The sequence below is a fragment of the Dendropsophus ebraccatus genome, chromosome 13, assembly GCF_027789765.1.
Source record: "Dendropsophus ebraccatus isolate aDenEbr1 chromosome 13, aDenEbr1.pat, whole genome shotgun sequence".
Taxonomy (NCBI): domain Eukaryota; kingdom Metazoa; phylum Chordata; class Amphibia; order Anura; family Hylidae; genus Dendropsophus; species Dendropsophus ebraccatus.
Genome location: NC_091466.1, coordinates 41,265,854 through 41,278,079, shown reverse-complemented (window position 1 = coordinate 41,278,079; position 12,226 = coordinate 41,265,854). Strand labels below are relative to the sequence as shown.

Sequence of the window (12,226 nt, the reverse complement as noted above, 5' to 3'; positions counted from 1 at the left end):
CCTCAACAAATTCTTGAAAGATATTTATCATTGTGAATTCTGATGCCATCAGTGCATGTAAAGGAATTTGTGTGTCAAAAGGGTATGATGACATAATCTCACATATATCTAAGATATCATTTATCCATTGAGGCTTTGCAGGGTTAAAAGCATCTATAGGGTCATAGGGTCCTGCCACTGCCAAAAGTGGCAGAAGAGAGCACCGTGTCAGACTGGAAAGAGTATACCACTTCCTGCAGGACATACAGCAGCTGGTAATTAATGGATTAATGAAGTTGATATTTTTCGATTTGTAAATAGAAGTAAAATATAAATCTGTATAACTCTCTGACCCCCCCCCCCCTGGAGTACCCCTTTAAGTGCACAGTTAAGTATTGTGTGTGATGTCATTGCATACCACTACATGTTTTTCATATAGTTTTAGGGGAGAATTATTAATGTTGAAGATAAAAAATATTAAACAATGACTGATATCATGCAAGGTTTCCATTATATGCAAATGTATTGGGAATATCCTTTCATGATATCACTATTGCATCAAATTTATATAGAATACACTAGCTGCAATATCTCACTGCTGCCAGGACATTCAGGGTGACAGAGGGTGTTCTGAGTTAAAGTGATACTGTCACCCCTTTCCATATAAAGAGTTCTCAGCACCATCCTTAAAGGGGTTTGTCACTTTATAGTAAAATAGTTCAGTGTGCTGTATTAGTAAGTGCACTCACTGCACTTACTGACAGCAGCTCCCTGTGTACCTCATAGAGCTAACATCATACTCCCACCCCCCTCCTGTGGTGCCCTGCTCTGTGGTGATTCTGTCCATAAGATGGCTGAAATGGAGGAGCATGTAACCATGCCCCGCCCCCAGTGTCCACTTTAAGCATATACAGACTCAGTGGTGGACACTGGGGGTCATCTTTCGGCCATCTTATGGACAGAATCACCACAGAGCGGGGCAACAGACTGGAGGAGGGGAGACTGATATTAGTTCTATGAGGTACCTGTACATCAAGGATCGTCTACGGGTGTTCAGAGTGGGGCTGCGTGGGGGACTTCTAGTTTAAGTGTAAATTAAAAAAAAAAAAAAAAGTGTTGATGTTAATAAAAAGCCCCCTCCTCTAATAAAAATGTGATTCACCCCCTTATCAAATGTTAACAAACATAAATAAACATGTTTGTTATCACCGCGTGTGTAATCGCCCAAAATATTAATTTATCACATTCCTGATCTCGCACGGTAAACGCCGCAAGCACCAAAAAATCCCAAGGTGCAAAATTGTGCATTTTTGTTCGCATCAAATCCAGAAAAATTGTAATAAAATAGTAAAAGTAATACAATTGTAATAATGCAATCAAAAAGTCACATATGCGCAATCAAGGTACCGATAGAAAGTACATATCATGGCGCAAAAAATTATACCTAAAACTGCCCCATAGACCAAAGGATATAAGTGTTATAAGTCTGGTAATAGAGCGATTTTAAGGAACATGTATTTGTTAACAATGGTTTGAATTTTTTACAAGCCATCAAATAAAATAAAAGTTATACAAGTTACATATCGTTGTAATTTCAAGGACTTGAGGAACATATATAACTTAGAATTGGCAGGGGTTTGCATGTGTGAAGACCCTTGGCCCCTTTCTAGAGGTCACGGCAGTTGAACCCCCTGTTAACTGTCATAATTTATAATATATGTATTCTTTTTTTTGATCTAGCTTTGTAACATCTGGAGAGACACAGATAAACTACAGTAAATCCTACAGACTATCTAAAGGGAAGCTAAAGTACATTTAACTAGGAGAATAGTATTTTTTTGGATATAATATATTATGTGGTTGCTATACAGTTTATGCAATTTCCTTTTTATTCTTTACAGCTGGAGGGTCTTACATGGGTGCGCTCAGGCTCTTCTATTCACCAGAATTTAGGATTGACGCTTTTGTTTTGCTGCCACTGTACTAGATGTACAGCTGCATTGAGGGGACATCATGTTACATTGTTTCCTTGCAATAAACAAAACTTATACAATGCAATCTGTTTCCTTTTGAATGGATACAAGTGAAACCCACACATGGTCCTAGCAGATAACACATTAGTGAAACCACAAATGTCAGGATAATGTATGCCTATGTACTCTACATCGAGGATTCCTCAGTGGGGATTGGCTGGGAACTGAATTTTCCAGGCTGCTGACCTGTAGCTAGGGGTATGAAATATACAGAAAAAAAAATGTTTCCACATAAAAGTGTAAAGATTAACTTGTGTAAGGCACCATTAACTAAACAGAAGAAAAACTAAATTCATGGCTAAAGAATAATAACCATAGTCATCAAAGTTATGTATTAATATTAAAACTGTACCAGAAAGTTATATAGTTTTGTAAATTACTTCTATTTAAAAACTCTACCAGTACCTTTTAGCTGCTGTATGTCCTGCAGAAAGTGGTGTATTCTTTCCAGCCTGAAACATAGCTCTATGCTGCCGCCTCTGTCAGTGACAGGTAGTGCCCAGAGCAGGAGAGGTTTTCTATGGGAATTTGTTACTGCTCTGGACAGTTCCTGACATGGACAGAGGTGGCAGCAGAGAGCACTGTGTCAGACTGGAAAGAATACACTACTTCCTGCAGGATATACAGCAGATGATGCTTGTATTTTTGAAGTAATAGAAGTAATTTACATATATAAATAATTTTCTGACATGAATGTGGACAAATCTAACCTGCTGATAGCCCCCTCTTGCGCAGGAGACACAGAGAATGAAGGTATGTCTCTTACCTTCATCCTCACCACCTTTCCAGTGCACTTAGTCATTTACTCCTCGGTGAGGTAAGACTGCTAGGAGCACTGCTCCACCCCCGGCTTGCCTGCTTCAATAGTTGTCATCAGAAAAGGCAGGATGGCACTATGGGGGCAGAGCAGTGCTCCTAATGGTGCCTCAGTGCTCCTTACTGTCTTACCAGACCATGGAGTAAGCGACTCAGTACACAAGAATGTCAGTTGGGGGAAAGATTAGAACTAGGGATGGTCCGAACCTGGTTCGGTTCGGGTTCGTACGAACCCGAACTCTCGGAAACGATTCCTGCTGTCTGCCCGCTCTGTGGAGAGGGTGGATACAGTGGGAGGACCGCCTGGAAAACTGGGATACATCCATAGCCATAGGCTGTATCCCAGTTTTCCAGGCGGTCCTCTCGCTGTATCCACCCGCTCCACGGAGCAGGCAGACAGCGGGAATCTGATGCCGAGCGTTCGGGTTCATACGAACCCGAACCTCGGCAAGTTCGGACCATCCCTAATCAGAACCAACATGATAAAATATTACTTTACTAAAACAGTAGTAGATACTTGGAACAAACTTCCAGCAGATGTGGTATGTAAACTTACGATACAGGGCTTTCCAGTCCGTGCTTGGACCATTACCATGGCCCTTGGACCATTACCATGAACATCAACATATAGTTATGTTTGAGCGGAATACCCCTTAAAACATGCCTGAGATAAACGTATATCTATCCTAAGATAATAAGAAAAGAAATACTAAAAGGATAGACTTGATGGACCGAGTGGACTTTTTCTGCTGACAATCCTCTTTGTTTCTATACCTACAGCAGCTGATAAGTACTGGACTGGTGTGGCTTTTTTTTACCCTGGTGCTAGAGAGGGCACTAACAAGCCATCCTATTTTTTTAAGAATTTATGTAGATACAGGAAAAGGACAGCAAACTTCATCTTTGCCCTAGGCTAGGTACAGTTTGAACTAGGCTTAGTGTTATACAAACTGCATGCAATATGCAGCCATTGTATGCTCGATTGGGTTGATTTCTTGGGAGGGTATCACAGGAAGTGAGTAATTTTTTGACTCATCTAGAAGCACCTTAAATACGCTTCAGGGAGAAGACAGACGTCTAGGAGTTGTCATTGCCTTGATAAATGTTAGGGATAATTACCCTTTGTGCCTTCATATATGTATCTGTATGTTATATGATTAATGTATATGTAGGAAAAATTTTCACAGGATGTATTTAGGTTATATATTTATAGGCCTCACATCTGCCGGCAACATGGATCTGTATGCCTGCCAAGTCTGTGACCATGAACCCTGTTTTTCACAATGGTCTCTAACCTATGGCATAGTAACTTACATGTCTGAAAGTTCTGTACATTCTTAAAGGGGAAGACCGGCCATTTGCAAGATTTGGCAGTGAGCGGCTGCAGGACCCCCTTTAAAAAGCATTATGTGATGATGTAATGACTTGGGGGGAGGGGAGGCCTGTCCTGTCTGATGGACTGGCCGCTCAGCCAATCAGAGACTGGAGCAGCGTCCCGCCACCCAGTCACCGACTGGCTGAGCAGCCAATCCCTCAGCTAGGTTGTGATGTGTCAGAGCTGGAGATCCCAGAGCCCGGCAGGGGTCCTGAGGCTGGTCCTGCTGCTCATGAGGGCATAAGGAGAGGTAAGTTCGTACTTGTAATCAAATTCCCCCTGCCACTGCCGACTGCCGAATTTTACAAATGGCTGGACTTCTCCTTTAAAGGAAATGTGTCAGCCAGATACAGAAACATGTTCTTTCTTTAATTATAAGTTTAATTTTCTGATTGTCATTTTATATGTAAGTTTTTGTACATTATTTTGGGGGCTACCATCTTTCCAGAGCTTTTGCTTTGTTAACAATGTGTATTCCCCTCAGCTACATGGATATAGTAAGCAAAACACTGCAGAGGACTCATGGACTATGATGGGAGAGGTTTTTTTTAGACATGCTGTATGGCTTGTGCAGAGGTTATTCTGCAAGGAGGGGAGGCTGGGCTCTTACCATCATCCAGTGTCGGACTGGAAAATCTGGGGCCCACCAGAGAAAATGATCCTGGGGCCCACCAATGAAGACTCATTGAAAAACAACATGTCAGTCAGTGTTTGTGCAGGTTCTAAAGCTGGGGGTCCACCAGAGGATTCTCCGGTCCTCTGGTGGGCCAGTCCGACACTGCCATGATCCATTGTGAACAGTCTGATCCTATTTTAAAAGAATTCTGAATCCTATTTTAAAATAACTCTGAAATCTTGCAGTTTTTATTCTGGCCACTAAACCTAATATTAATCTAAAACGGCTGTTGTGTACAGAAAATCTGCCCCCACCAAATTACGCTACTGCATACGACCCATGGAGACCCAATCATTTGGGACCAGTGTACAAACAAGGCATTTGCACAGAAGTACCCTTCAAAAATGGTACATATCTCTATGTTGTATTTCAAAGAAACCTTTGCAGTAATACCATTCCTTATATATATTCCTTATGAATGGTACCATCTGAGAGATTTCTGATTATAGGCAATATTGGATCCATCCATATAACCTTTATACAGTAGTACATGAAGTGTGCAGCAGGCAGCTGACTCACGGAGGAAATCCAGCCGATGACAATAGCTTCTACATAGGAAGTTAATGTCAGTGTTGTTCCCCAGAAGGTTATGCTCGCTGTTTGTTTAGGCTGACTAATATGCAGTTAAGTACATGAGCCCCACCCTACACAAGCCAAAAGCCTATTGTTCACATATACCTGCAATCCCACAATGTGTCAGACCCAAGAGAAATCAAACCTGTATCTTTAGGCTATCAATTTTTATTAATGGATTTCTAATCCTAGGATATAATTCTCAATGTTTCATCAAGGGCTCATGAGGGAAGCTGAGATATGAGCTGCTGTTTGGCAGGGTCTTCAGTCTGAACAGCTGCTTTAGCTGTCAGTGGACCTGCCTGTGATATGGGAAGTCCTAAAATTACCAGTCACTGACAATGGACAATACAGGCACTGCTAATATTTGCTAGAAACAAATAGAAGGAGAGAAATTCCTGCCCATATGGCAGTACCTGTGGCCTATAGGATTTAGGATGAAAAGTATGACCCTATTACAAGATTTGCTTTGGGACCCCATTGCTACAAGTATCTGTGTGTACAGGTGTTTGTGTATTCTCTTTGTATTCACATCTGTATCTATGTTTATGTGATCTTCCAGGGTGTATACAGGAGTATCTTTTTAATTGTGTTCTTTAACTATAAATATACAGGGTTTGTATATGTGTGTGTGTGTGTGTGTGTGTGTGTATATATGTGTGTGTGTGTGTGTGTGTGTGTATGTATATATGTGTATAATTACAAACGTGCAAACTCTTGATAATTAATATCAGAAAGACTTTGACATATAGTATATGAAGAAAGTGTTTATTTCTTTATAAAGTGTATATATAGTTGCATAATATTTTGAGCCTCGTGGCCATTTAGATAGGAGATGCTCCGAGCCCATAATATTCAAAACTCAAATAGGACTTATAACCCCCTTCATCCCACCCCAAAAAAGAATATACCCACAAATACAGATCCCCTTGTCAATACAGACCACTAAAGCTCTGGAACTAATAAGGAACGCAAACCAGACATTTCCCAGAATATAGACCTAAAATAAGAATCTCCCCAAATTCCCTGATAGACCCCAGACCCAACATATAGATCCTCATTGCTCCCTGCTCCTGCATCTCTCCTCAATCCTAGATGTTGTCTGTGGTGGTGCACAGAAGTAAGGAGGACTGCTGGAATAGAGAGAGGTAAGTATACCTAATATAAAGTTTAGTTTTAGTGGCAGCAATGATTTAAAGTGTCTCAGTCAACAGGAAAACACAGGTGTAAATAAGCCTATGGTTATCAGGATTTTGGGCATACCTTTTTTATTTCAATAGTTATTTCCTGTGCCATGATATAAGTTTGTCTCTTGTTAATACGTAAGTATGACTCAAGTGCCTGGGGGTGTTGCCTAGTGTGGTAAAAGCCCAGGTATGACCAGATCATGTCCTATTATTCAGTGCCTCCATATCAGCTTGTATGCGCATATCTCATTTGACTTGCAGCCACTAGATTAAAAAACATGGACAGGACTTACCTGGGCTTTTACTGTGCTGGTGAACGCCCCTTAGACTTTTGAGTCTCATTTTAAATACAAACAAAAAAATGTATATCTCTGCTCTAGAAAGGACTATGATGATAATAAAATTATGCCCCGGATACTAAGGGGAAACCTTATATAGCCATAGACTTATATACACTGTTGTTCTACTGCTGACCAGAAAAGATTCAGGAGAGAGCTGGATATAAGCCAAGAGGAATAATGGTGCAAGGGGAAGTTTTACCCTAAGATATTGCAGGTGCTCTGCAGAATTATACTGTATAAATCCAAGTTTTATTGTGCATTCGATGTTGCTCTTGTTTCTCTCAGTTTACTAGACTGCCATATACCTGCGATATACATCCAAGACGGGATTTTAGAGTTCATGTTCTATAATTATACGGATGACACTGATATGTCAAGGTTTTTTTTTCCTTTCTTGGCCCTTCATTCAGCCAAATGGAAAAGTGACTCATAGGAGAGAATAACTGACGGCCTCCTAGGTTTTACCGCTAGAATTTTGGAAACTTCTTCAGCTTTTAGATTTTTTTTCCATCTGCTCTTGTTGCTCATCGCTCTGGAACTTCACAGACTTAATGGCTAGTTGTGAATACACAAAGCAGAACACACATACCAAGCCAGTGCTGCACTGTAACACACTCATGTAGACAGCAAACCATTTTAAATCCTTTGTTGCTAAAGAGCAGAATTTTGCACTAAAATAACAAAAACATGGATAACCATGGGCTCTATGTAATGTACCATTTGCTTTTTTGCCATTGCAGATTTGCCATTAAAGGGGTAGTGTGGCTGAGCAGCTGATGACGCAGCAGAGGGGGGGCCGGCATGAGGGGCGGTTGGAGCGGTCCGGACGGCTTCCCGAAGATGACGCAGTTTGACCCAAGATGGCGGCCGGGGTCGACAGTAATGTGGTGAGTATACTGCACCACACTTCTGGGGGTGGGGGGACACAAGGAAGGGGGACATTCACTTACATAACACACATTACAAAGTTGTATAACTTTGTAATGTGTGTTATTTAGTGAATAATTTTTAAACGCTGCACTACCCGGCCTCCGCGAGAAAAATGATTTCAAATCAACTGGTACCAAGAAGTTATAAAGAGTTGTAAATCAATTCTATTTGAAAAACTGAAGTCTTCCAGTACTTATAAGCTGCTGTATGTCCTGCAGGAAGTGGTGTATTCTTTACAGTCTGACACAGTGCTCTCTGCTGCGGCCTTTGGCCATGACAGGGATTATTCAAAGCAGTAAAAAATCCCCATAGAAAACCTCTCCGGCTCTGACCAGTTCCTGACATGGACCGAGGTGGCAACAGAGAGCAACGTGGAAGGAATACACTGCTTCCTGCAGGACATTAGTAGTGTCCCACCACGGTGTTACTAGTTTATACACCCCTCGCAAAAGCCTGTGTTTTAAGTAAAAGTGGTAATAATTTTGTACCTAAGTTTTGCCACTAGATGTCGCTAGTATGTATATCTTGTGTCTAAGTATTGCACAGGTGTAGTACTGAAGGGGATATTGTTTGTGATTTGTGCACCAATAAGACCTTATTTGTGTTCTCCACCTATCTCTATTCTCTTTCTTCTTTTGCACTGTCTTCTCCAGGGTTACATACCCTGTCACATGGAGAAAGGAAGTACCCTCGCACTTAGTCAGTCCAGTGTAGTCTAGTCTGGAGTGAGGTAGTTGACAGACACACATGGGAAGCACAGACACTAGTTTCTTGAAGGCAGCACTTCTACTCACTATGCAGTGCTAAACACTCACAGAGGGGACAAGTCAGAGATAATCTCAGCCCATGCCGTGAACATATCTAAAGGTGCAGGACTGTATCCTGAAGCAAGAGGAACTGATCTGGATAGAGCAAAGTTGCTATAAGCCTATGTGCTCTATCTCGCAGCGCAGGTGTAACCAGGAAAACCTGACCACTCTACTCAACCCAGGTAACAAGTTCTGGGGCTTGTGTCACCCTAGGAGGATGGGCCACCTGACACTATAGGGCAATAGGTGGTATCAAGACAGAGTTCAAAACACTGGCACAAGTATTCTCTCTACTCTCAAGTATTCTACTTCTACTACTAAAGTTCAGGCAGAGCACATTACTACTTGGGTTAGGACTCTCACGACCTACTCCTCTCCGCTTCTCTGTACTCTCTACTTCTCAGCACGCAACCAAGCCATCACGGCTATACTACCTCTCAAGCTCTCAGCACAGATTCTGTTAGTCAAGTCAAAAGTCTATTGTCCAGTCACAAGTCTATTGTCTACTATTGTATTAAGTATTTCTGAAGTAAAGAAGATTTTATTTATGGTAACTGGGCTCAGTGATTATTACTCTAACACCAACACAGTAACTGAATCTTTCTTGGGTCATCTCCCCCTTCTTTGGGTGGCGGTGCCAATAGTCCAGGTGGGTCACATTTCCACTCCGGACCACCGTGATAAGCACCCGCTTACAGCCTGGCAGGTCAACGACCACAGGGGAAAGGGTATAGCCAGCCTCCCTAAACTAAAACCAGGAGTGCCTTCATACCTGTGTGCCCAACCGGCACTGGCGTCACAACAACCTACCATCTGGCTGAGCTATACTCCCACCAACCACCACAGTAGTGGTGTCACACAGTACCATCTGGCAAGTGACTGGTTGAACACCATAGTGGTGCACCACACATACAGCAGCTGACAAGTACTGGAAGGCTTAAGTCTATGAAATCTGTTTTAACTCTGGTACCAGTTAAATTGAATATTTTTCAAAAATCCAATTATGCCCTTACCTCATTTTTATGGCAAATTTAAAGGGTCTTTTCAGTATATTTATAAGTTAAATAGCTATGATGATAATCTATAGTGTTGGACTGGTGTATGAAATATCCATCAGGGATGGGTTAAGATTTATAGAGACCTAAAAGCATGCAATTATTTCACATTATAAGTAAGTGGAGTGTAATAGTGCTATAATATTGCCCTAATAACAGTGCACATAAATAATATGGCGTCCATATAACAGTACCATACAATGAATACATAACAAGACCAAGATAACAGTGCTATGTAGTGCACAAATTATAACACTATATAATTAATAAATAATACCGTGACCCCCCCCCCCTCTACTGTAGGGGGCCCTAAGTGAACAGAAGTTTGAAAGGGGGGTAAATGGTGTTTACTGAAGAAGGGGGAGGGGCAGAGTTTGTTTACGAATACACACCCATCCAATTGGTTATTTGGAGAAGAGATATGTCACCCTTAGTGTAACATCCATACAATAGCCTTACCGACACCTGTGAGTAGGCAAACACTGCCCCACCCCCTACAGTAGTGTTCATCAATCATAGGCTCTACAGCTGTCCCAAAACTACAACTCCTATCATGCCCTGGCAGGTTTCAGCTGGAGAGCCACCATTGAGATAACACTGCTCTGACACGCAGTCCCCATCATAACACGCTAAATGACCAATACCTATATACTGGACAAATGCCTTTATATACTTCTGTAATGACCTGTTTACTTCTATACGGACATGTAGGATAACCAAAAGAACCGTAAACAGTTCTTTTGGTTATCGTACATGTTCATATAGAAGGAAATAGATTCTTTAACACTTTTTTGACCTTTTAAAGACTTTCCCAACAAGTCTCCATGACTTTAAGACTACTCCGCTACATAACTGGTGATGTACGACAGACCACATCCACATTCATCCTCTAATGAGCACTTCCCTTCCGACATCACCCTTATCGCCTCTGAACATAATGTACCCACCAACCCAACCACAACGTCAGACGCAGCAGAGCCGAGTCTGTCATCCGTTTACATAGTTAAATATTACAGCTCCAATGCATATAATTTTAATTTAGTCTCTGCTACATCTGTATCATGTATAAGTATTATCCCGGATCATATGTTTATCTGCCCCCAGAATGTTATATTGATATTTGCATTGCAAATATAACCGTGATGAGCCAAATGCAGAAATTAATGAATGATAGGAACTTGGCAGACTAATAACAAAGAACCTTCAATCTTGTATCCGCTACATTGCTGACTTACCACAGATTCACCGTCGGTTTTCTCCATTATTGTACTTTGGAGATATTAAGTCTAGCTTATCATTCTCTTCAATGGGAGCTGTGGGTATTAAGGTATCCAAAGAGAAGCTGGTCCTGATGGGCTGTGCAGCTTCCTGATCAACAAGTGACATGAGAGGGATCCAGAGGAGACGGCAATGCTCAGAGCCTCAGGAATGTATTGCATAGTGGGTGTGAGAGTGAATCACACATTGCTTGTGTCAGCAGACTGGAGAGTTCCGCCCAGCACTCCCTCCCTGCTCCCAATCTCTCTACATCCCCCCCCTTTTCCTCTTGGGATAGGCCTCAGCTCAGGACACAGGGAAAGCAAAATCAAAACTTCTTCAATGAAGAATTGCCCAAGGCAGGCAACAACCCAAGCAATTACATCCAGATGTGCAGAGTATTTTAGATCACTTTTGCATGTACAGTTCTACACGTTCTATACGTCTCGCACAGATTTCTTTTTTTGCTATGGCAACTGTATGTATTGCATAATAAAAAGTTCTCCGACTTTCTGATATAGTCACATTTCTAAGATTTTTGCTTGGTCTTAGTCAGCACAGCCAGTTCCTGCTCAGATCCAGAGGCTAAAATAATGACTCTGACGTAGCCCTGTATGTTGTAACCAGCCACGCGTCTGATGCGCTGTAATAATAAGCCCTGCCTGTCAGACGGTGGATTATCACTGTGTAGAACAGTGTCCCCCAACCTGTGACAGTCCATCTGTTACAAAACTACAATGCCCAGAATGCCGGGCAATGCTGTCGTTTTGTAACAGCTGGAGTGCCCCAGATTGGTAAACACTGGTCTAGGGCTGTAATCCATCAGTAAAAGTTGTTACTGTCCGCCAGTGTAAGGCTGAGTTCACACTGCTATTTTGCAACTCATTTTTTTTCTCTTTTAAACTAGGTTATGCAAAAAGCAGATGAAAAAATGGATGCATTCGTGTGCATCGGTTTTGATCCGTTTTTACATTGACTTCCATTATGAAAATGGGATCGCAAAAACGCAGTGTGAACCCAGCCTAATGGTGAGGTTTCTGGAAAAGAACAGCCAAAACCTTGAGAATGCATGGATATGTTCTAGAAGAGGAATCTATTAAAAGGATTCGGAAAAAAAAAGCTGCTTTTTTCTAGAAACATTGTCACCCTTATCTTCCGTTAGTGCCTGGCAGTGTCGGACTGGGGTACCTGGGGC

At 41.7% G+C, this 12,226-nt stretch overlaps 1 protein-coding gene across 3 annotated transcripts in view; it reads right to left on the bottom strand.

The window, feature by feature from the left end:
* The window catches only part of INF2 (inverted formin 2), a 57,027-nt gene extending 45,793 nt beyond the window's left edge, over positions 1 to 11,234 (bottom strand). For 2 of the 3 annotated variants that reach the window (XM_069950912.1, XM_069950913.1), the window contains exon 1: positions 11,010 to 11,229. In XM_069950912.1, coding sequence (XP_069807013.1) covers positions 11,010 to 11,036 — 27 coding nt within the window. In that variant the 5' untranslated portion in view covers positions 11,037 to 11,229. Of the gene's footprint in view, positions 1 to 11,009 lie in introns of all 3 variants that reach the window. The other variant, XM_069950914.1, reaches the window with a different exon arrangement.
* Between the last annotated feature and the right edge of the window lie 992 nt (positions 11,235 to 12,226).